Genomic DNA, 27,010 nt, shown 5'->3' with positions numbered 1-27,010 from the left:
ACTTCCAGTTCGGGATGACCCACCTTACACCGGATATTGACCCAATCCAGTCGACATATCGCGCGTATTGTTCACTTTGTTCACTGGGCTCGCTATTCAAATCAGAGCCCTTCCCCCATTTGCCACCTTGCGAAGAGGTAATTTACGTTTGCCGCGTTATTGTCTGGAGTCACACAGTGTCACTCTTTCCAAAAGAGAGAGAACGGCCATTGTTGGAATCGCTTCGAAATTGCAGGGTCCACGTTCAATAGATTCCTCGATCATTTGCTAAATGCTTCGCAAAATTGGACAGACGATTCGACGAATCCGAGACTGAGGATTTTCCTGTGTCATTCTACATATATAGAATGACACAGGAAATATATATATATATATATATATATATATACACACACACCACACGCGTACATTATTCTATTGTACGACTATTACAATTAAGATCACAGTTGCTGACAAGGTGATTGTACTTTGGCAATTACTAGCTAAAGAACGATAATTTCTATCATACGTGCTTTCATACGTTCTAAAATTAAACTTTAATAAGCAATTTAAAAAGCGAATTACCGCAAAAAAATCTTTTTATAATCATTTATCAAAAATAAATATGCTTGAAATTCTGAGTTAATAAAAGAAAAATTAATTATGTTTCAATCTTAATATTACTATTATAAAAATCGATAGTGCGAATATTGTAGAAAATTGAATAACTTAAACAATTAATTGGATAATACACATTTTTTACCATACATATTAACTTTGCTATTAAAATTATTAAATTAACTCTCACTTAATAATAAACTTGATACCAACTAATCTCAACAGTATTAATTAATCACAGCTGCTGAAACGTCATTTCTCTATTCACATACACACGTATAACTTTCTCGAATTCTCTCGGGAAGCAACTAGAGATATCAACTAGGTATTAATTAATCAAGACTGTCTGTAAGACCTGACGCCAAATGAAGCGGTAAAGTATGTTCTGACGTCTCGAGTTGCATCGCCAATCATGACAGTTTACCCCGCAATGCAACCGAAAACAAATGCGGCACTCGGTGCATTTGTACTTTCCGTCACGCGAGACGCGCCGCATTACAAATGTGAACCATCCCTGGGGATCTGCCATCTGCTTCTGGTCTCCTGAAATAAATGCGACGAGAAGGAGAGTGCATATCGCTTCACGTGGATCAGAGCCATCTCTCTCTCCTCTCTCTCTCTCTCTCTCTCTCTCTCTCTCTCTCTCTCTCTCTCTCTCTCTCTCTCTCTCTCTCTCTTGTCTCTCTCTCTCAAGTCGCGGCTAACCCAAACCCTAGTTCACGTGCATACCTATTCGATGTCGCCCTACATCCGCACACGTAAAAACAATCCGATTAAGGAAACGATCAGTTATACGCGAGGGCGGGTCGTCGTTTAATTAAGGCTACATCGGCATTTAGGTTGGTCAGCAGCTTAACGGGTGAACTCGTAAAAGAGGGGGATGCGCACCTCCGGGATGTACGTGCGAACGACATCGGCGGACCCAGCACGTGTGCGACATCCGTTATGGAATCCATTACGAGATAGCAGGACGCCACCTCGCGGTCCATCCGTAATGAAGATACCGATATTTACGGATTTAACAAGCTCGTCGCTGAAGTATATTCGCCATTACGTTTGCATGAGAATTATCGGCCGATGCGGTCGGAGGCTTCTTTTGAAGCCTCCAATCTCTCTCGTTCCTTCGAATCGATAATGGAATCGCTCTTAAGCATAAATGTTCCTCTAAATTACATAATACTAAATACTTCTGTTTAAAGAGAATATCATAGTAATTTGATATTTAAAGAGAGAATAGAAAAGAGGGTGTTTCCTTTAATAAGTGATTAGACATGATAACTCTTAACTATCGATTTACAACTTACTATATATTACGTGAAAAATAGTTAATGATAAAAAACTTGACAGTGTTGTAATCTAATAGGAAGAACATTAAACAATAAATCTTAACGAGATGTGTACTTATCAAATTATCCTAAAAATATAAAATTGCAAAATTGCAAATTGCAATTGTCGGCAAAAAACTTTGAGCCGCGTCGCAGATTGAGAAAATTTCTTGGAGTTCTCTCATTTGATATCCGAGAATTTGCGCAGAAGATCTTTTAATGTTTATACGAAGTGTAATTAAAATTATGAAAAGTAACAGCCAATGTTGGTCGTAAAATGAGACCTTCAAAGAGCACGATAGAGCGTGCAAATGGAAGGAGTTGTCATCGAGACGTATGAGTTTCAGTAGTCCGATGGTACCGATCTTTAATGCTAGCTTCGTTAGTTGTAGATTGCCTGTGACACATTTTTCTTCTTTCACTTGCCATCCCCGCGCTTCTCTCACTCTCGGTTTTTCTCGTCATCGACATTCTAGTCCGAGGTTGCAGATTTTCATCGGCGAAAAATGCCATCTAATGCGAACGCGATTCCGAAGGAAAAACTCTAATGTCGTTAGCGCCGAACAAGTACGCATTTAACGTGACGTGTGACGATATAAACCGGCTCGTTACGCCAATTTTAATATCCTCAACGAGGTGGCTGTCGCCAAGTTTCTTGTCGACAACTGTTTCACGGTGACAATTTCGTAATTTTGTAATCTCCGCTAATTCAATAATCATGCGTCATTTAAAGCCAAGACAATTCAACTTTTTTGTAACTAATTCATTTTCAAGGAAATTTTTAATTTTTATGGAAGTCTTGTTCAACAAAATAATGTAATACTCTAGCTTTAATATAATTTAAACAACAGAAACGATATATCTTAGTTTTAATAAGAATTGTACAATAAACTCGAGGACGCGGTGTATAGAGCAATATAAACTTTAAGTTACAAAGATAAATTAAGTAATCCTGCAAGAAAACGGAGAATAGCCGGCAAAAAGAGCGGCGAAATGCAATATCAGTTCCAGAATTTCTGACAGACCGATATTTTAATTATTTGAAAGGATAGTTCTGCGAGCCATTACTTTTCCCAGCACTGCCGGCCGTAGTTGTAAGATATTTTCGATAAAGATGAGACCATTATCTCTGAGACTCCTATATTCAACTTACCGTCACGGTTACTATTGTCACGTTACAAATTCAAAATTATTATTAATAGCTTCGCATGGATTTTTTTACATCGTATTTGAATACTTCAATTTATTTAGACAGAAGAATGAAAGTTTGGCCATAAGAGAAAAGTAGATTACGAAAATATGTAAATATGTAAGTAAAATAAATATATTTATAAAAAATTATTTATAAAGATTAAATATTCAATATTCTTCAATTTTTTTAAGGAGTAAAATTAATTAATATATGGAACACTAATTGCAAGTGATGTTTCAACAAGAGATTGTTCGATTTGCCAAGAATTCTAACGGTTATGTACGAAATCTTGTCAGAAAACAGTTGGATTTCAGAGAATGGACTGAAAATATTCCTATAAAATTTACGATTCATAAAAGGAAGATGGACGAACACACAGTTTAAGCGCATTTAGCTTCCTCACGACCGGTCGAAGTATTCGCACAGAATCGGAATGAATCATAGCTGGCCTATTTTTATTTGTTACGCCTTGACGATCTTTCAATCAGGTTTTTGCGTTGTAATATTAGAAATTAAGTTGAGTAACAATATGATTAAATAAATGATCACCAAATCATTATTCTAATAATGAAGTCTCTTGCGTCTCTTTGCGATATCAAATAGCATTGTATATATTTACTGCTTAAATTAGATTAGATTAAACATCGATAATCGTATCTTCGTACTGCAGATATCTTCGTAGAAGGAACCGCTCAGTTATTAATGTCGTTTTAACGAGATTAGATCTCAAGCGGTTGACACGTATATCGCGATATATATTTTATTACATCGCATGACGCTAGATTGACTCACTTGCACCGCCCCCCCATTCGGATAATTAACAGCAAAAAATGTTAGCAGTCGTTCATTGGCAATTGCAAGAATAAAACATTGCAAGTGATAAATTGATAAAGCCTTTTATGCTTTCGGCAAGGAATAGCTCGGGAATATTTCCGATGACTCATATTAACTGTGGAATCGTCACGATGGCTAGCTTTAATTCCGCCAATTGCCGTGCCCACTTCTCGATCGATCTCCGACGATTTCATTTTTTTTTGCTATCCGTCCGCATCGACGATAATTATCAAGGATCACTTTGTTCCAAATTGAGGTAAAACGGGCGCAATAAAATGATCCGAGGTCGTTAGAGTTGGATTATATTTCCGTCATTACAAAGCCGAAACAATTTCCTTAGCGTAATTAAGCTTCGCGAGGTAGTCAAGAAATTAAGTAATTTCATTTATTCTGATTCAAGCGATCCTATCGGAGGAAAATTCGTTTTCTTTTCTCAAATATCCTGATCGATTAATAGCTTTTAGATTTACATGACTGCAAGTACGATCTCGCTGAAGTAAGAGTTATCGTTATATTTACTGCTACTGGGACTCATTTTTTTATCGAGTTTAATTTCTCGGAAGATATATCAACGTCTCATATCTCAAGAAAAGTAAACTTTATCTTAAATTATACTTTATATCTTGCAGTAAACTTCAACAAACCCAACACAGTTAAAAAATAATGCGTTGATAAGACGATATAAAGTTTTATATCAAATTGTTACATATTATGTATTTGTTACATAAATAAAATTACATTGGTGAACGAGATTCAAGAAATGCTGAAATGAGAATTGCTATTTTTAATATAAATTCTTTGATTTTTAAATAAATTCTACGACTATTAATATAAATTAAAGTTTTTTAAAATAAGATATTCACATATAAAAGCCACAAGCTTACATCGATATTTTTGTGCGCATACATTTCTTGTTAAGAAAAAAGTACTCCAAAACGGGCTATAACTCGTAGTCGTTTCTTTTGCACGTTGGCATATATGAATTTGCGACCGCAGAGCGATTCGAGCTTACAGTTGCGTAGGAGATAGGCGAGATTTATCGAGAAATATTTTGCTCCTAACGAGAAGCGAGTCTTCAATTCGCGTCACACGTGATCGCGAGATATCTCGTCTGTGATTTGTTACGTGATCCTCTGCTGCACTCGTAAAGACGTTTCGCGATTTATCAAGTTGGCAGTCGTAAATATTGAACGAATCTCGAAATACGGGTGGCATACTAAAATCTGATAAGTTATCACCGGGAAGAATAATCTCGAGAACCAGCATAATGCATCAGATGCAACGAGAAGAAAAATGCTCGGTTTCTCGGAACTTCGAGCTTTCTAAAATTTTTCTAAGACTAACACATTCATACATCTATCGTCACGGACAATGTATCTCTATGAAGATTACTATAAAATGTTGTTATATTGAATTAAACGAATTCCTTGATAATTTTAAAAACTCAACTTCAATTTGTAAATTTTGAAAAAAAAATCTTTAATATTAAGTTGTAACCAATTTCTAAATTAACATTTTGTCAGAATAAAAATTAAAATAAACGTAATGAGGAATACAAAAATTTCCTTATCTATTCTTGTAGCAATTGTAATTATTCCTTGTACGCAACCGTTATATTGTAATATTACGCGAACGATAAAGCATAGAAATTAGATGCGCAGGTGCTGTCGGTAAACTGAAGTACTGTGAATAATTCACGTCATTTGTCCCAAATTGCCGTTATTACATGATTTATCGCACGGCATTAACATTACAAGTGACGCATGACGTTACGTACGTTATCGTAATATCAATTCGGACAGTAAATGATTACGTTATCATATCGCGTGAATTGAGAAGTCTGTCTTCTCTGGCGCGTAAATTCGCGGAAAATCAAGGAAAATTATTAGTCTCGGGGGTGAAACTGAAATATTTCTTTTCGCTAAGGGAACTGTTAAGCAGTCGTTGATTGCCGACTCGCAGTTCTTTGCGCCGTTCGTTTCGTGTTTCCGTTCTCTCGGGAACATTTTCCTTATAACGTAATAAAGACCAAAGATCGTCTGCACAACGGCCGAATATCGCCATAATTTCATTCGATCGATATGTTGCCGAATAGGAGATCGTTATTAAAGCTCCGATGACTTTTCCGTATAAGCGGAGCGAATTGTATAGAAGCAGATATAGGGATATGGATTAAACTTGAATAAACACACGATGTTAACGCGCTACGAATAGAGGATATTAAACAGAATATTACCGTTCCGTACATTTGGTCAAACGTTTCAGAGAAAATATTGTGGACACAAAAATTTGATATTCGTGTAATGACGCTGCATTATTATTATCTGGATAACAGAAGACTGCTCGGAACAAAATGTCACATACATGAATTATGCATACTATTCACGATTAATATTATCTGTCAACACGTTCTAATTTTTTTTCTCTTCAGTTTATTTTCACGAGCGAATATTGCGTGTGCCGTTTTTTTTTTTTTAACTATTGATTAATCAGCTAATGAGTAATCAGCTCGCCTAAAAAGAAATTGTCACGATCGTGCGCTTTGTATAAAAATGTGCGAATATAAAAATGGTAAAAGGAGGGAATGGTATCGTCGGAATATAACGGCGATGGAGATGAGGCATTAAATTGTGATAACGCGATCGCCATCAGGCTGACTATAAATTACCCAAGAGGGTTGAGAACACGCAGTTAAACCTGTAAGCCCGTCCGATCGGAAATCCGGTTGAGTGTTCCATTGACCTGCTCTCGGCGGTGCTGCGTTGTTAACACACGGTTTCCGTTATCGCGCCTCATGATTAATGAAGCACTTTATTAAACCGCATCCTAAGGCGGCAACGAGAAAGGGTTAAAAGTTCGCGGTCCCATCGGCAGCGATAAACTTTCGTGCGCTTGTCACCCTTAAATTATAATAATCACGAAAGTTACGGCAAAATGAATCGATAATAGAGAAGAGAATGAATCTAGTAGGATAACGTTTCGACACTACTTCGATAATTTATATGCCTGTAAAGTCGATTAATTGACAAAGATTCATCTTGAAAGAATTGATTTTTAGTAATCATTGATTCGTAATCGAAAAATCAATTTTATCATCATTTTATCACCTTTTATCATCAGAACACTGATCATATTTTGTTGAAAATTTTTTCATATTGATTAAATCATTATTTATCAGAATTTATAGGTAGAAAAAAACATTCATAAATTGACTCTTCAATGTCCTTTAAGAAGAAGTTTTTTTTCTGGCTTTTGTTCTCAGTGATTTTCAGTTAAAAGCTTTTATTTCGCGGAGCATCGTTTAGCGGAGGCGCACTGATAAAGGCGGGAGGAAATCGGAAAATAACCAACCGTGGAGGATTAAAAAGGAAAACCGGCTAAATGTCCGCCGCAAATGCGAGCGGCTGCGGTGGCGTCGCTCTTTCTAGCCGAGTGACCGTATATTAACTACCGCAGCGGCGAATCGCGATTCGGAATGCGTTCGACGAAGCGCAATTATTGCGTCATGTTTCCAGCGTTCATTACGGGGGTTCTCCGGACGGAGAAATTCACGACACGCGATCGCGCGGAATAATGATCGACGACAATTTCCAGGGGCGAGGTGTTCTACGCGCATAAGCGACCAGTATACACTGCCAGCCTGACGCTAATACGATACGAGAGGGCATTAAACTACGATAACGCGATCGCCATCCGACAATGAATTACTCGACGGGGGAGAGGAGAGAGAGGAGGGGGGGGGTAACAGGAAGGCGGTCGTACCTGGAAACCCGGATGTCCGCAGCTATTCCGTCGGCGTACTACTCACGACTCGAGCTTCGTGTCGACAGCCCTCGTGAAAAAGGAATCGAAATCTCCCTCCCGTTTCTCATTTCGCATAAATGAGACGAGGCATGCAACTATGATTTGCACGAATTTTAGGATTCTAAAGATACATTTAAATTGTGATCAAAAAAAGCGCAAGTTCAGTTCAATGAGAAACGGAAGATATTTATATCTGATTGGAGAAACTGTCAAGTTTGTGGAATGTAATTCTTAAAGAAAATTTGATTAATGGCACACAATCTTTCTCTAGCAATTTTTATACCTTTCTATCTTTCTTTCTTTATATATTTTTTTATACGAATAAAGCATATAACAGAGTAAAATATTATTTTCTTATTTCTAATAATTTTTTTATACGCTAATTTTTACATGTTATTTCTAAATAATTTGCTATCTAATTTATTTAAATGTATACACTGGGTTAATCAATTCGTTTTTCAATTCTCACAATGATTGCTCCTGAACAGTTTGTCTTCTTATTAATTTCCAATTTACTTCGCAACTTTTCAACAATTCAACGTCTAATTTAGGACACGCGGAATCGCTAATGCAGATTGGACTTCCGTGGATTGCATTTTCGCGATCTGCATTGTTTGTTTAATTCTCGCAGCCGGCTGGCCTGCGCGTGCTAGCCTCGTCGAGTCGAAGAACCGAAATTTCCCTGCCGTGTCCGGCGAGGGTCGTCGCATTAGCTAGGCAATCGGCCGAAATTATTCATGCCGTGGCATGTTGCGGGTCGGCCACGTAACACACCACGTACCACGGCACGCCACGCGACGTACCTCCGAGTCGACGGCGGATTTCCTGACGAATTGCAATCCCCGCCACGCGCAGGAACGAGGCAAGGGTCGTCGATCGGAAATTACCTTCGTGCCGGGAGTCGGATCACGAGGAGACCGGGAATTAAGTTTCGGCATTTTTCGGTCGCTCGTCCGGCGGATCGTACGTAGGACTATCGATATGAACTAGAGAGGAGTTGAAAACTAATTCTCGATTTCTCCGCCTTTTTACACTCTAGCGAGCGTATCGTATTTTTTTCGTAAATATGTAGACACGGGACCCTAAAGTATGACATAATAACGCTTACCACTTTATCTTCTTTTATCACGACAAAAAATAATGAGTTTTTCATATGCAAATGCTTGAGTCTGTGGATTATTATGTAATATGCGTTGATTTATACACATGGTTGATTTATACACAAAGCTGTTTTAAAGGATTTAACGCGCGGTTGGAAATAAAAAAAAAAAATTACCTTCTTGTCGTAAATCTTTCTCTTTGTGGATAAACGAAGGCGAGAGAAAATCGCAAGATGGGCACCGTTTAGCTATTCTTCGGAAAGCGAGTCGTTTTTCTTCCTATTCGTTCATTAGCATTCAACGCATTACGGCTTTTCTTTGTTTTTACCGGGGGAATTATTAGACCAATTAAGAACGTACAAGCACAATGTACGGAAGTTGCAGGAACGAACCGGGAAAGTTCTACCTTCTCTTTTGAGTATATTGCGATCGAACGGGCCGAAAGTTTCCACCCTGGCCTTTTGCGCGAAAGTGTTCTCTTAGGATTTCAATTTCCAGGATCATTACCTTCGAACAGCGTACGGATTATAGCTTTTGCATATAGAAGCTGCGGATAAAATCCGCAGATATTCTAGCACATAAACAATATCTCACATAAACAAATTCTTTATAATTCTCTGATGAATACAAATACAATTTTATGGATTTATGATACAAAGTTATATCGTAAAGAAATTTTATACGTAACAAACTTATATTTATAAACTTCCATAGAATTATAGAATTAACATTCCATTCTCCCACGCATATAAAGCGAATATTTTGTAAAACAAAATACATAAAATTGAAGAATGTAAAAATAAATATTAAAAGAAAACAAATAATTATTAATATTTATTTAAAAATTATTTCTGCGTAACATTAATATATGTACACTATTATAATCATGAAGATGAGCTACAATATAAATCACATTTCTATAATCCTTTTTTTACTTCATTTTCCTTTTCATTTTCCATCTCATTTCTCAACATTCCCGTATAAAGGAAATCAATTGCCAATGTAACGATCACCCGCGCTTCCACACGGAAATGGACCGTCATATTTCGATAAATTTAAGTTGTAAAATAAATTCCAGCACAAAGAAAATAGAATCGGAACGGATCAATTCTATTTTCACTATGGAACTTTTCATATGACGAACAGGCCGAGATTGTAAAATATTATTGAGTCTCTTTGTAGTCAATAAAATTTTTAGAGAGAAATATATACGCGGAAGTCATCTTTGTATAATACAATAATTCATATTAAATAAAAACAGAATTCTTCCTGTTAATCATACGCAATTTATCACTTTATGATAATTATAATGACGATAATAATGAATAATATGTGCATTCATATATTAGTTTTATGTACATATATAAAAAATATATGAAATACTTTATTATAACTGTAAGTATATATTTATAATCATAAATATCGTCATAATCACGCATTAGCATATATAAAATATCCTTGGAAAAATATATAATAACTCTGTGTTGTATATAAAAATACTTACAACAAAAAGTATACAAATAATAATTTAATATCTGGGAATAATTTTAGAATGATGAATTGAGACTGTTCCTGATAGTCCATTTCCTTTCAATGAACGACTACATCGCATACATTATTCCAAATTAAGAAGAATATCCAGCATGTCGAAAATATCATCCACTATTTCTCGGCCCTCGCATTAGGGTCAGTTGGTCATCAGTGCAGTATTGTGCCGGGAGCATCGAAATTAACCCGCCGCGTATCGGCGGCACCAGCCTTGTAATCCACGCGGAAAACACGCCGAAAACATGAAACGATATAGCTTTAACCATTTCCTCCTCCTGTCCTTCGACACAACATCCCGACAGCCCACGGCCGTACAAATAGGTCAATAGGTGAGACGTATGGAATGTACGTCGAAGTGACCCAGATCGGCGGAATAAGGCGAGAACACGGTCGTGCAACGGCCGCACGATCAATAGCGCAATCTTGACTTAGAAAACCTACAATGTCAGCGGCGGAAGGCGACATCGAAGTGGGCGAGAGAGAGAGAGATCGTTTGCGGATTGAACGCCTTCGGCATTTGCAACGCCGCGGCAGTTAAGAGTTGGCTCCTCTTTTTCGCGAGAATCGCGCAAATCTGAAGCGATAGCGGTACGGCTTGAAAATCACCGATTCGATGACGCTCGAAATGGAGATCTCGACGAATTTCGCGATGGCAATTGCAATTCTCGATTATAAATTTCTGGGATATATATACGGGATACGTCTCGTCGGTTTGAAAATTAATTTTATTGGCAGACCGAGGAAACCTGGAAGTGATTTTCGATCCTTAGATTATGACAAGAATAGAATCTATTAATTGAAAAATTAGATAGTATTCAGACATGCATCGGAATGTTCGTTGTTATTATTGAGCTACGTCAAGATTTACTATCAATCTTCTTGGAAATGGCTTTCTGTCTGCAATAATCTTCATTCATTTCGATTACATCTGTTCGATCAAAGCCGAAGATTTCTCATCACCGTAATGTATAAAGAGGAATAAAACTCTTTGCTGCTTTTCTTTCTTCGCCAACGCGACAAAGATCGAAGATATATGCGAAGTGAGTGTATAAGTAAAATGGTTTTGATCAATTTCCGAAGTTATCTAAAAGAACTTAATAACGTTTGACAAATGTGACGTGACAAGTAAGTAAAAATACAAAATACTAAAAATAATAATGCTAAAAATAATAATAGCACGGTGATTTAGATTAATTTCGGTATTCCGTGCGGGCATCGGGATGTGGATAGCTTGCGAAGATTTGAATCGCTCAGTCGTCTCGAGTTTCAGCCAACGTTCTGTCATAGACATTCGAATTAGGAGAAGAGAATCCCGAATCAAATCCCCGACTACTACGTGAACGGAATATTTCCCGCCCGACCGCACACAGTTCTGTTGTGACACAATGACGAATATAAACAATCCACATCGCGAAACACATGGAAACTGCATAACAAGGATTGTAATGTCCAACAGTTTATTGATTTGGCAAGTTCGCTCTGCTCATCTTAGCGTTGTTAACTTGAAAAGCAAATGGATGGATCGAACGCGTTTATACGATGCTTGTACAAGCATCATATAATGCCAGATAGTTGTTTATTAGTTTCTCAAGTTTGCCGTACTCTCCTAAGTAATAGTTAAACGCGATGAGGTTTGTGTACTAAGTAGTTAAATATTTTCATCCTATATACGAGATACACGCGATGGAAGATAAGTGGTGCTTTGAAAACGCCCGTTTGCCATCTATTACATTATACATATTTCGAGCACGAGATAAAAATGTTTCATTAAGTGTTTGCTCTTTGGTTAATAGATCAGGAGGTTTAATAGAGTGGCCCGAGTACTTTGGTTTAAAACGGCGACCGCGCTTTTAATTATTGCGTATCGATTTTTAACACTCTTGTGACACGCTGTATATTTGGACGATACATTTACCAGTAGCCTCGTAATTTCGAAGCCGGCAGCATCATGCCGCAAATACCAGTCTATACAAAGCACACGCGCGTTTGTAGTTGTTGCACAAAGGACCGCGTATATATTCTGGGTCAGGGTCTCTCAAAGTAGGTTGAATCGTCGCCATCGTATATGTCTGGAACGTGCGAAAACGCCCGACAATTTCGAAAAGGCCTCACCATCAGTTTCCGACCCGTGAGATCCTCCGAGCGCCTCGGTTGATCCTGAATTCGCCCGTAAAGTCGCAATAACGGGGCCATTAAGCGCTTGTCGTAAACCTATACCGTGGAATTATCGACGATACGGGAGCCGCATTGCAGGACGGTGTGTGCTTCTTCACGCACTTCGGGAAAGTCAGTCGATAGGAATCACTCCGCAGGGTGAAAAGTCAACGGACAGCGAGGTGTCGTCGTGGCGAGATTTTAATGGAGATTCGCGAATAAGGAGCTATACGAATAAAATATTATGCGAGATACGATTGCGGAGTGCAAATGGTAATGGACGCTTTTTGTAAATTAGAGAACGCTGCTTTGATTTCTGAGAACCGCTGCCCTGAGCAGAATACACATGCAAGAATGATGCGTGGGTGGAAGGGTAATAACTACCACGCTACGAAACTTGCCTGTCAGGCGCAATGAACAACGATGTGTTGTTAAATCGCGCCATTAACGTTCTAAGGACGTACGTCATCATGTCATTAAGATATATTCAACGAGATCAACTGAATTTTTTCGTTTTCGCGTCATGAAAGCCGAAACGATTTATTCGAATTTGCATCATGATACTTTTACATTTTGATTTTAGTCCTGTCAAATTCAAATTGTTTTTGCAGGAGATAAAAATGAGCTTTTTCTCGCCTGCCCTATGACTGGATATAATATTAATAAAAAAGTTAAGTGAAACATTGTGAAAAAGTTAAGTGAAAGCATGACAACATGCAGACATTTTATTTGCATGTTAATTTTAACGACAAAACAACATTTTATAAAAATAGCTAGAAATGTGTTCATGAATATTATTAAAAAAATGAATTGAAAATAAAGAAAACATTACTTTCTTATTAATATTAAGAGAAATTTATATTTGAACTCGAGCCTTGCCTTCTAAAATTACGCATGGCTATAACGGAAAGTAACACGCGGAAATAATTTTGTCGCTTCGTCGCTTAGTGAACCATTCGTCGCTTAGTGAACAGATCTTTCCAAATGCATGAGATTTAAATTGAAAATATGGAGATTTTACGCGCGCCACGATATAGACACATTTATGTAAAGCGAATGGCAAAGTGTTCACGCGACTGACTGCCGATCAAATCGCTTGAAAATCGACACCGAAAGTAAATGATGCATTACCCATTTCAAGGTTTTTTATGTTTATAGAGAAAAAACAAAGAGAAAGAATAAGCAAATGCTTTTTCAAACATGGACAACCATGCCTCGGATATCATTTTCGACATTATGTAAATTTACTGAATTTGACAGGATTCCTGGAGAATGGCGCAACTTCACAAGAATTCTAATTAATGTAACCGTGTAAGGTTTCACCTGTGTAAATTATAAACGAGTTTCAACGACAAAATTCTCTATCAAGCCAATCGAGATATGGCTATAGCCAGTCAGTTTTATTATAAAATGAGAGAAAATTATTATTTCTACGAGCGATAATGAAGGGAAACGATTGATTGATCTGACCAGATATCGCCACATACTTTAGAACAAGTCCGTTAAAATCTTGCAAATTACAAAATATTTTCCATCATGTTATTAAGTGTCATGAAACATATTAAAAATATTGTCGTTCGTTGTAATCAATAACGTATACTTTCTTTTACATCGTATAATCTGTTATGCAAAGTCTGTTATCTTGCGCAAGAATAATTTCTTAACGACTTGGAAATGTTAATATACTCTGGCTGGTTTCTTCTTTTTTTTTATGTAAATTTAGGATGCATAATTACGCGAATTAAGTAAGAAATTTCATCATTATATATTTATGTTATCTGATGATCGTGATTGAGATACACGATGGGGGATAAATTAATGGGGAAAACCTGAATGGGAGTATCGAGACTTATAAGAAAATATCTCGCTAGTCGATCATTTGCATGGCGAACACGATGTTCATTCACCTGTCATCGTCGAGCCATTCGTCTTTATCAGCTGCTCGTTACTATGTGTGGCAAGGCTGCTCAGTCGCGTATTTGTCACGAGGGGGTTGCGAAGCAGAGAGTCCCGATCTTCAAAAAGTTTGCGACAGTTTTTCGCAAACGTGGGAATACAAGTGGTTCGCCTCCGACAAAATAAGATTCGCACAAGCGTTGTCAGTCGAGCGGAAAAGTTTTACGCGTGTATAATCCTGCCTTCGATATATCTTTCGAAATCCTGTTACGTCAACCTTGCGCGTTCGCATTTTCACACATATCTATCCTCCCGTCGGTCTCTCTAGAACGAATCGTTCGTTCTTCCACGCGAACGAATATCTCACATGATCGGACGGCGGCGCCGAGTATTCGCGTTACGATGAATATCGCTCGCTAACAATAAGCTGATCACGCACAAGTGAATATTAATTGCGCATTAATTATGCAGCGAATAATGATTGATCTTTTCACACGGGAAAGACACCTACGTTTTATTTACCCTATAAGATATAAGAAAAATTTGCATCTAGTAAAAGACCAAGTTTTCACACACATGTTTTTTTTAACAATAAACTATAATAAACTAATAATAAACTATCTATATAAATAAACCATGGTGACCTACTTACCGAGTGTCACATTTGGAAACACCTGGCCTGGTAACGACGGCGGATGTTCGTCCTCGGGAGAACGTTCGGATGCATATCCCTGGTCCTGCGGCTCGCCGCTCGTCAATTTGCTCAGTTTCAGATCGACGCACTTGCCAAGTTGCTGACGATGCTTGAGCAGCTCGCAATCGGGCTTGTGCATCATCTTCATCAGCAAGTCGTCGTCGGCGTCGGTCACGTTCATTATGCACGGCTGTGAGGACGACGTGTTCGACTGCAGGCTCCTGCCGCTGCTGTTTCTGGCGTCCTGCTTGCGTTTCGGCAGCGTGCCGACTAGGTCGAGGTCCGAGTTCCGATGGCATCTGTCCTCCGAGGAGGACACACCGCGTCCTCCGTACCTCCTGCCGGAATCGACCAGTACAGTGTCGGCGCTGCGATTTCTCTTGACCGAGTCGAAATTACCGTGACGAGTTCGCACGAGGTCCAGGTCGCTCTGTTGATACCTGAAATCAAACCGAAACCCGCAATTAATCTTCCGTCGGAGGGAGAGAAAATTCCATTTCGCGCACTCGAGATTGGTCGGTGGAGGCATTTCGAGTTGAGGGATCAATGTGAAAACTATTTCTTTGGACTTTAAAATGCAAGAAGTTCGTCGCGCACGCGAAGGGTGCGTCAGGTTTGAAGTTGAAACTTTATAGGTATTACGTTTAACGCGGGAGTATGCGCGATCGATCGATCGACGTGGATTGAAGTCCAGAGGGACATTCCCGGGATTCTTCAAATTGCCATGCCTCTGTTCGCGTCGATTCGTGGGACAGTCGCGGAACTAAATGTGTATGTGGACTCGCGTATAAGTGAAGGGCAATAAATTTCAGGAATTTATTAAGAATAATGAATTCTGAGCAGAGATTAATTAATTCTAACAGAGGCTAGACATCAGACATTCAATGCGCGCAGCATTTCGATTGTAATATCGTACTGCATAATAAATGATTTTTGCATTATTTTTATTCCTTTTCTCACATACCTCCACGGGTCGTTCTCATCCAAGGAATCCTGTGATCGATGTTTAACGAGATCCAAAGTGCCAGTCGGTCCGCTGTCCGAGAAATGCACTCCTAACGAGCGCTTCTTATGTGGTAATGTGCCGAAATTTCCGCTGACATTATCGGATGAGATGTTATTGTTATCCCGTTGATCGTCATCCAGCACATCTTTGTCGTCCAAATGGTTTGGCAGAGAACCGCAAAATTTATACCTGCACAAAAAGAACAGATAGTCGGGTCATTTATTCAGATTTTAATAAACCACAAAACAATAATTAACAGGAAATACATGTGTATTAAGTAAAATGAATATTCTACAGAATAAACTTCCTTTGGAGATGTATTTTATACGTTAGATCGTTTGTGTGTGTAACTCGTCGAGTCATTTCTCCGTTCATTAAAAGTATAAAGGAATTTATAAAGATGTGAAAGTGTTGAGAAACGAGTTTATAAGAGCGGAAGCGTGTATTTCGTGTAACAAGTTGCCGTCAGAAAGCGTCAAATTCTACAAAAAAAACACATTATTGCAATTTGCATAATCCGCTGTTCTCACCATTTATACGTTACTTCGTTGTTATAATGGGGGTGCGAACGATCGTTTTGCGTGACTTTGCTGTTTCTCGCGTATGCAACGAAACGCGCGAAATACAACACGTGAATTTGCGTACATGAGATCACTTCTGTTTAAACGTCACTCTGCTGCGCTCGCAACGTCAGTACAAACGGAGGAGAACGCAAAAATAAACTAAAATAAAAGCATTTAAAAGCGACATATGAGGTGCACTCAATACGATGGGAAAAACTCCGTGACGGCACGTTCGCATGCTATGTGACGTACGTGACATTCGAACAAGATGAAATCGAGCGTTTCCGAAAACGAAATATCGTCGTGGATAATATTCGTAAGATGTTTCGCCATTTTGCTCCGCGCGCGAATTGTCAATAAAATAAGCTCGCTGAAACGAGTGCATTTTCGATATAAATATCTAAGAGAATCGTTGATCTTTTAATCCATTAGGAACAATGACGTTTGTAAATTCAGCTTGGTTTCAAGTGTTACGATATAGATATATAAAATACATTCTTCTTCTACTTTATTAAAAAAAAAAAAAAAAAAATCAATATCGCAGGATCAATATTTTCTTTCTTCGGTTATTCCGACGGGAGAGAATTGCCTTTTTTAAAAGCGATAATAAAAATTGTATGACACTTCTTGTTTATTATTTGCTGTTACGTCATTCTAAGACTATTGGAAAAGCATGACATAATCGTCATAAGTCACGACACATGACAACGTTTCGTATTTACTCGACGATCGATGTTTGCATGTGTCTCATAAAACACCTTACGTGACAACGGATCGCGTGTACCGGGAACGGGTATAGGAAACTTTACTAATAATTCGTGACATCATCCGCCGTAGTCCGCTTTCACGCCCGGTGGATAGGCGAATGCCTGCCTGTGCAAATCTTCCTGGCATGCATAAGCGCACAACCGCGCAGAATATTTGACCTTTCACCGGTCTCTCCACTTACTTCGACCTCTCGCATCGCAGATATCTCAGGTATAGAGCCTAAAAATTCGATGTGTTGACCGTCCGAATAATAAAAATAATAGTCTCATAATATAACTTTTGACAACTACTACAAACGTGACGAGAAATGGAATGTTAAAATAACTCGATATTAAAATTCAGAAAAAGATCCCGTTATAAATTTATAAATTTATAAATTTGTAATCCGATCTTTCATTAATCCTTCAATTTAATTCAGCTTCTTTCGTCGTGATGATTACAATGGATCAAAAGTTGTTGTTATTTATTTAGTCTATTGTAAATATATACATAAAAACTTGAAAAAGTATCTTCGCAATTATTATTATAGATTAAATAAGAAAGAGAGACTTCTGTCGAAATTTTTAGATCGACATTGATAGTAAATAATAGCAAACTGCGGGTAGAGCTTTTTGTTAATTATAATTATATTCTGTTTTTGCGTTTAGTGAAAAAAAAATGACTTTTCGATAATGTGAGATGCGGCCCGATATTTTAAGATTTGAGCAAACAAGTAACAAACGGGAGAGGCGACGATTCCGTTTGCGCGTATTACCGGTGTTGTCGTTGCCGGGTTAGACAACAGCACTTACGCAAATGAGATCAGGAAGCGCGCAGCCGCCTTTTAATATTCTCTCCCCGCAATTGCTCTTTTAGCCCACGTACCCTTATTCCTCCCGGCTCTGCACCGTCCCCGTGTAAACGAGGGTTTAATGGAAGCCGCCCTGGTACAGCGACTGGCCGACCTTAGAGGTGCTTTAAATTATCTCGCGGCCGGCAACTTGTTACTACCGGAGATGATGCCGCCAACCCCATTGTAGGGTTGCTTGTGCAGTTGCTGCAAGAGAGACCTGTGCGCCCAGGAGACGCTGATGCAAGTGAGTTCGTACGTTTTGTACGTACTGTTTTGTACGTCGCTGCAAGATGCAGAACTGCTTCCGCACCAGTAAAGTTTCCGAGTCTCTCTCTCTCTCTCTCTCTCTCTCTCTCTCTCTCTCTCTCTCTCTCCTTTTACTTTAAACGCGCCACCCGTTACTTTAAATATCTTGTTTAATTCAATTGTTGCCGGAGATGGAAAGCAGCACGACCTTAGACATTTTAAATTATATAATCGTAATTAAAAGTATGCGCAATATAAAATAAATAATTATTCATTAAATTCTATGTATTCTTAATCGGCTTCATTTAAAACATACATTTATTACATATTTGTATGCATAAAAAATAAATTAACTAACTTAAAATATAGCACATTTTTTTATTTATGAATATGAATATGATGAAATATAAAAGCTTAATTAAAAACAGGCAGTTACAAATATTATATTAAATATCGCAAGATCTATATTATGAAAAAAATCGGGAGTTCAAAAGAATTCATTAACGTTATATTAGCGAGATCTATCCTTGACGTATTCGCTAATAGTTTTTAGATGATACACGTGACCGACCGGTTACAATAAGATGATCGTCAGTCGTGATTTCATCTTAACTCATTATTACGCGAGACGCAAATAATTATTAATTTAATAACAGAACGACGTGCGCAGCCGGCTTATTTTCTGCCGATTTATCACCGTCATTTATCAACGTTACCAACGTCGAATATAATTCACCTTCGGATTAACGATCTCGGCCATTGTCGGCCACGCGGTCAGCGGCTTACTCCGTTTAGTTAGTTAAGCGAATAGGAGTAAAGGGATATTATTGACATACATAGTATCATATTTTCACGACAACCTTGTTATTGCTTAATCGTCTTACGCGGCTTTGCGCGTCGGTACATAACATGATCGATTCCACGTCGATTAGTGGCCAAAGTGAGATAGAATTTCGCGTGTTTTCCTATCTCTCGAAGGCTCTCTCGGCGATGTCTCGTCTTCCCTCTAGATTTAATTAGCATATACTTTCGGATTTCGCAGAGCTTTATCTCGTGGTAAGTAATCCTATTCGCGGTTAAATATAGCCACTCATGATTTATAAGGAGATATACCGCCTCGTAATCCTCCGATGGAATAATCAAGAAGACCTCGCAAGAGAGGAAATTCAGCGATCGATTCGCAATCAATCTTAGTCGATTTTGCTACTCTAATTTTTCGCGGAAATAATTCTTTTTATATATTTTACTCTGATTGAGTATCATAGATAATGAGTATCAGTTATCGCTTAATTCGTTGAAGCAATAGTTTGACGAATTTTCTTGATTTTTAAAAATTATTAGATGATGTGATATCACTAAACTGTCGAATCAAACTGGCTAATTTAAAGATTGTTTCTCTGCTGCTTACAAATTTCGACAAAAGCGATTATTAAAAAAAAAAAAAAACTTAAGAATAATAATTTAAATTTCAATTAAAAAATAATCTTCGTGAGAAAATTAGGTAATTCTTATGGAAAATTGTGCGTTTTAAATGAATCTTTTTTTAACAAATATAAAGAGCTTGTAGATAAAGAAGTTAGACGTGAAGAGAGTTAATGTCTTATCCCGTGGGAATCGTGGGTAAAGAACAGTTTCACACCGACAATAAATGAATTCTTCTTTTTACCCCGTTGTCAAGCATTACACGAATGCTATGCAAATAAATTCACTTAATACTTTGAAAAATAAAAGAAAACTATTTCATCGTTTTAATTAATATCGTTTTTGTAATATTAAAGTAGTTACATTTATAACAATGTTATTTTGTAAGGCAACATAAAATATGAATAAAAAACAAAAAGGGCACATGTAATCAACCAAATGAATATAATCAAGTTCGAAAATTACATTACCTTAGGATCATCCATAAATTTTATTAGTCTAATTCATAATTGTATTTAAATAATTGTAATATGTAATTTTAATTTATCATCATATTTTAATTTATATATAAATAATATATATATATATATATATATATATATACCTTTATATTTAATTCATAATAAATTAGTAATATAATTTATAATTTCAGTTTTTGCTACGTAACATAATAATTATATAGATATTCATAATCGTAAAATTAACAATAATAAAAGTAAAATCATTAATGTGACTGAATTTACATTATATATTTTCAATGTGTTCGATCTGTTCTCAGTAATCGTTCATAATCGAGTAAAGTTGTATCAGGCAAACTATTGGCGTGATACTAGTAGTGCCTTAAGGATATCAGACGAGAAATCGATCGTGAATTGACCTTTCCCTCCGTGTTACAACATAACTATATCTTACAGCGTTTCAATCGTTTTTCGTGCCATTCAAAAATTAACGGTATCTGTAAGACTAAATTACAAAGATCTAATCTGTCGCGAGAGAAGTGCGATTGAGACACCTTGCATTCTTCTTTTTCTCTCGTAATGTTTCATAATATTTAATTCTATCTTTGTAGCAACAAGTTATTGTACTAACTAAAATGTTTAAAATGTTAACTTTAAATTACTAGCAGAATTGCAATCTAATTTTATATAATTATATATTGTTTTAATTTATAATTTAACAATTCTATCTTTGTAGCAACAAGTTATCGTACTAACTAAAATGTTTAAAATGTTAACTTTAAATTACTAGCAGAATTGTAATCTAATTTTATATAATTATATATTGTTTTAATTTATAATTTAACAATTCTTTTAAAATATTTAATACAACGAGAAAAATTACCTTTTTCAATTTTTTAAAATAAAATCTATGATTTAATATTAACATGAAATGTAAATGCATTATGCTCATAATGTTTAATTAAAATAAGTAGAATGTTAAAATATATTTTACTTTATTATTTTTGAAATTATTTTTGCTTTTTTATTAAAAATAAAAAAGCAAAAATAATTTCTGATAAAAATAAAATTTTCGATTTCAATTAATATGTTATTAGTAAATTTTGTTTATCTTAACGTATTTATTACAGAAGAAATTCATAGAATTTCTATTTTTTTCTATTATATATATATATATATATATATATATGTAATAATAAAATATTGCCCAATATAATTAAATAAAACTATATTCTTATAACGTGTTTAATATATAATTTATTTTTATTTTGTATTGTTACTTAATTATTTACGTCACGTTCAAAATTTTTTATTGTATAAGTATTGTATAATTTTTTTGTTACAAAAAAAAAAGACAGACAGACTTTTCAAGAAATGTAAATGACGCCAGATTTCAATGACCAAGGAATCAGACCAGAAGTCTGACGCCAGTCACGCATGATCATCACCATAGTCAACATATTAAAATAAATGTAAAACTATTTGCGATAATGGAAGGGATAACAATTACAAGTGACTAACCTTTCTCTTTGTGCGCTGGAGCAGGGTACCAATATTTTTCCCATACTATTGAGTTTTCCCTTAGGATCGCAGAGATTCCCGGAAGATTGAGTGCGTCGGCCAGTCAGGCCCTTTCCATTATGTCTGCTTAGATTCGAACCCATTGTCAACTCCTCAGTCGTCTGAACTTGGTTCGTTTGATGATTATCCTTCTGGTGATTCACGGCATTTCCGGGTGTATTCTCCTTGTTCGGCCAGTCAAAGTACCTGTCGATCCGGTCTTTGGCATTGACCCTGCAGGATATCGGCTGCGATGGTGGGGGTGGCGCCGGCCGATTCCTCTTACCGGAAACTACCGGTTGCAATTGAGGCCGGCAGCCACGGCGACGATTGCTCGATTGTGGCGATTCGACGTTTACGGACAGCCTCTGCGCTTTCCAGCTCTCACCACCGTTGCTGGTGGATGGCACCGTCACCACTTCCTCACCTGTAATTATAAAGCAATATTGTTGAAATAATACTGATCGTTAGTCATTTCGATAGATTTGGCTTTTCTTTTTGCTTCTTCGTGGCTTTTACGTTGAGGAAAAGAAATTTCTTTAGCAATTCTATTTGTTTGGTTTGAATTTATTTAATTTAAACAATATAATTTTATATTAAAGATTATTTTGTTGAATTAATAAGATTTATTGTTTCGTTAGAGTATACCATGTTGTTTAATAGAAAAGACACTATTATTTAAAAAAATATAATAAATTTATCTTTGAACTAAATAATACTTTGTTTGGTTAAATATTTGGTTAAATATGTTTCAATGAAAGAAAGAGATTTTCTAATATTATTGAAGTATATAATAAAGTGCGTTATTTTTTTTTTTTAACAATTCATTAAACAAATATTTTATTTGAAATAAAGCTATTTATTATTTAAGAAATCAAACAATCGAATTTATTGAATCTATAATTGATTTGTTTGATACTATTTCCAAAAACAAATTTTCTTTAAATCTAATAAAATTTATTAAATCTAAAGAAATCGTTCTGTCTGTGCAGCAAGTGATTCGTTATAAAATTGTATTCGCAGTTACGGCGACATGTTTATTTTAACTGTACGTTCATACAAGAATGCACTTTAAACGGACAACAATTTATAAAAGTAACACGTATCTCAATTCGCGCAAAACTTTTTGCGTAAACACTTATAATTTTCGAATAAATTAATAGAATAAAAGCACATTTTATTTTATGTTAGCTTTTAGAGTGATGTGATAAAATTTCATTGAATGTTAAAATAAAATTTCTATCTGCGTGTTTGAATTTCAAGCGAGTGATGTTTTACAGTGAGCGTCACAAAATATCTGCATCTGAATATGTTTGCAATTCATTGGCTTTGGGCAGAGTGAAGAGCCATGTATCTAACGGATGCCCAATTTGGACACTTAGGTTTTTTGCCTAATTTTATAGAATAGTAACGTGAATGTTATTCTAAATAAAATATATAAAAATTTATATAATTTCGTAATATGCAGGATATTTAAATATAATAAAGCTCTTGATATTAAAATTTATGAAAAGTGTCATGGAACTGTAATAATTCTAAATTAATGAAAAAAAGTATTAGATTAAGTTAGAAAAACGCTAATAGAATTTTATTCTTCACATCATTTCAATTGGACTTTACAAAATTTTATTTTCAAACGCAGTTATAAAAATTATAATTATGTTATAATTATATTAATGTTATAATATTATGTTATATATACTAATGTTATAATTTAACATAGTGTTGGAAATTAACAAATTTTTTTTACAAGGAATGGACGACACTTCTCTTAACATATATTTGCGATGAGAAGATAATGATTCTAAATTATGATTGCTTCAATAAAAGCAAAATAATGTATAAGTTTTTGCGTGTAATTATGCCTTTCCGATAGTGCATTGATCCCGAATAATTAATACCAATTCTGCCTTTCAGTTTCTGCAATGGTTGCGGAGTGCCAGTCACATTCGCGTTCATGGCGAGCTTAGTTATGTCTATGGGGCACGTTTCGTAGCTGCATACCCGAGGTCCGCGTCACTAATAACCAATGTGCATGAAGTTTATTGCATAACCGTATTATTAATGCGACCGGCATGCATGCACGTGCATTGTGCACCTCCACGCATCTATTGGTGCTGAATCGAAACATCAGGCTCATATTGTGGTTAGTTGTTGTGTCTACAAGCGGAAAGTTTTAATTTTCGATGTAGAAGAATCGACAGTGGGAAGAACGAGAGCGCCGTACTGTGCAAGTCTGATGAATTCATCGGCGAATAATAAATTGCGATTCGTTCGGGCGAAAGCGAAATTGCGGCTGGCACATCCGTGAATTGTAAATACTTATTTCATAGAAATGCAAAACGTTTCGAAGAGACATTTTTCTGGAAGAATGATTTGAACTCTGAGAGAAGAGTATTGAAGACATTACAATTTGAAGATTTTAATTATAACCGAAGATTTGAGTAAAATTCTGTTGATTTTCTTGAAAATACAATTCAAATATCCAATATGCTAATATTTAGGTAAAACTTAGATTTCAATTTAAAGTATAGTTGGAATGCACTTCCTGCCGTTCGTGTTTCTCGCAAGCGGAAGGTTTTAATGATTCAAGGAAAGAGTTGGTCATTAACACACATGAGAAGGAAATGCCTGGGAGTCATACTCCGCATGCTTGTACTTGATTTCTCGCAGGAAAGTATTACGTTAGCAATTCTGTAATCGGGACAATCAACCGTTAACGGTAATCGACTGGTTCTGATAGATCTGCAACATTCGCTGAACAGATTTGTTCAAATTAACTTACATATTGTATTGGCGACATATGGAAGAAACGATATACGATATAATCAACACAGCATTCAAATGATAATCTAAGGGATTTTTTTTAAAGAGATAATATTTAAAAAAGGAAATTCTGATAATATTTAGGAGAGATTTAAAAAAAAATACTCTAAATTTTCTTAGATATTTATAATTCATCTAAGAAATCAAATTATAAATATATTTTAAGTATTTTTCCCATAAAAATAACTTTCTACAAAACAGAATAATCGCGTTGAAAAATATTTTTACTATTTATAGGCGATGTAATCTCTCTTTAGTTTTAGTTTACTATAAAATCCGGATCTATTTTATTGTCTTGTTCGTGCACCGAATGTATTTTCTTTCTGGATTATTCGTAGCACAAGTTTCGCTCTACGTGTATATACAACCTATTTCAGATAACGTCGTCGTCGTCGCCATTGTCGTCGTTGCTGCTGTTGAGTTAACCGATGAAATCGCTGTTTTACGACGTAAACAAGTGAAACAGAAAGAAGCCGGAAATCAGCTATAACAAAGATGAAACTCTCGAAGAGAAGCTCTAATTTTCTGCTCATTTAAGAGAGATTTGCGGATTTGTACCTTTTGAAACATCATATGAACGTTACTCTTTCGGAGCTTATTTTATAAAGAGAGCCTTAAGTGAAAGGTGTCTAGAAATACGAGCGTTTATTTAATATGCGGTCCTCGGCCGAGCATTATCTCGCATGCGAACCGACGTGTAAAAAAAACTTCTTCTTTACCACGCGAAATCACCGTTGCACCGGTAATTGCATCTTACCAGTGCGTAACGCGTTTGTAATGCGCGCGTTTGCGATATATTAAGAAGAAAAAAATTCAACACGTGAAGTGGCAAAAGAAATTCTTTTTACTTTGTTGTAAAATATAAATACAAATGTTAATATTAGAAGTCTGTGAAGCATCCCCAAATGAGAAGTGGTATCGTATTTGATTGTCCACAATTTATTCACTCAACAAAAAAAAATTACAAACAAAAAAATTAGAGCAAATTCAAACACACACACACGCGCGCGCGCGAAAGATTGGTCTTTTATTTTAATTATTCTCCATCATAATTAAAATTCATCGAAATCGGAGAGAAGCAGTCATGAACTAAGAAAATGAGCACCGTTAATTCACAATCAACCGGTTACGACAACGGTATTTAATCGATAGATTGGTTCTAAAATCAGCACGTCGTGCTACGTGATCGACTTTACGAGAGGTCGTGTCGCTGACGTCGCAATTATTCTGAATTCTTCCGCTCGTGCGGTTTCCGGTCGCGAATAAATCCGGAGGTGGGTAAATGTGGGAAATTGATAGGAATTGTGTAGGTCGACCTCAGGAAGATTATTGGCATCGTAAAGGAGCCGATCGCTAATCCGAAATTTACGGTGAGACCTCGCTGTCGACAAAATACATCGATATGTGCTTCGCATATTCAAATCAGCACGCAGCTTCACGGTTATATTAATGTGAAAAAAAAAAAGAAATGGATAGTTTAGTCCAATATTGATGAGAATATTAAAGCTGTTAAGAATATTAAGAATATTATAAATTTGCATTACATTTTCGTTCCTTTTAATATTTGAGCGAGAAAATTATTTGATGTCAAAAATTAATAAATAAATTCCTGTGATAAATTGAACTACGAGAAATAAACATTATGAAATTTTTAATAAAATCTTATTTTTTATTTAATTTTAAACGGGCTTTAATAGAATTTATTTGTTACCTTACTGCTTAGGAGAAAATTTAATTTGGGACTTAATTATCAGGATATTTATGCTGAAAGTTGGAAAGTTGTTACAAATAACTTTCTATTGAATTTTCATTATAGAGAAGACTCTTTAAATTTATTTCAGAATCATTAAAAGATAGACAATTCTGGGCAAACTTTTAAGCATTTCTATCATTATCAAATTTATTATTATCCGTTGTTATTATCCATCTTATTTTTATTTACTTATTTACTTATTTTATCAATAAATTTCTTATAAAAATGACGATTATTTTAAACCAAAATAATATTTTCATCAGAGATCAAGGATAATTCATATCCGCGATATTATCGTATTTTCATAACCACCATGTTTATTTGATTTGAATAAATCGAATGCGGTTTTGCTTGTAGAATATTCAATGTTGCCATTTGTTGTTGGATAGAAAGAAACAGAGCAGAGGGAAAAAAGTAGGAGGGAATTTGCGG

The 27,010-nt window shown here is 36.0% G+C and overlaps 1 protein-coding gene across 1 annotated transcript in view; it reads right to left on the bottom strand.

The window, feature by feature from the left end:
• Positions 1 to 27,010, bottom strand: part of LOC105425325 (uncharacterized) — a 102,705-nt gene that overhangs the window by 11,303 nt on the left and 64,392 nt on the right. Inside the window, exons 2-4 of the mRNA XM_011636043.3 lie at positions 21,961 to 22,426; positions 16,109 to 16,339; positions 15,103 to 15,584 (exon numbers count right to left, since the gene is read on the bottom strand). Coding sequence (XP_011634345.2) covers positions 15,103 to 15,584; positions 16,109 to 16,339; positions 21,961 to 22,426 — 1,179 coding nt within the window. The remainder of the gene's footprint in view (positions 1 to 15,102; positions 15,585 to 16,108; positions 16,340 to 21,960; positions 22,427 to 27,010) is intronic.

The sequence above is a fragment of the Pogonomyrmex barbatus genome, unplaced genomic scaffold (assembly GCF_055798465.1).
Source record: "Pogonomyrmex barbatus isolate J1 unplaced genomic scaffold, ASM5579846v1 scaffold1, whole genome shotgun sequence".
Classification (NCBI taxonomy): domain Eukaryota; kingdom Metazoa; phylum Arthropoda; class Insecta; order Hymenoptera; family Formicidae; genus Pogonomyrmex; species Pogonomyrmex barbatus.
The sequence above is the reverse complement of the archived record's forward strand: the minus strand, read 5'-3'. Positions and strand labels throughout refer to the sequence as shown.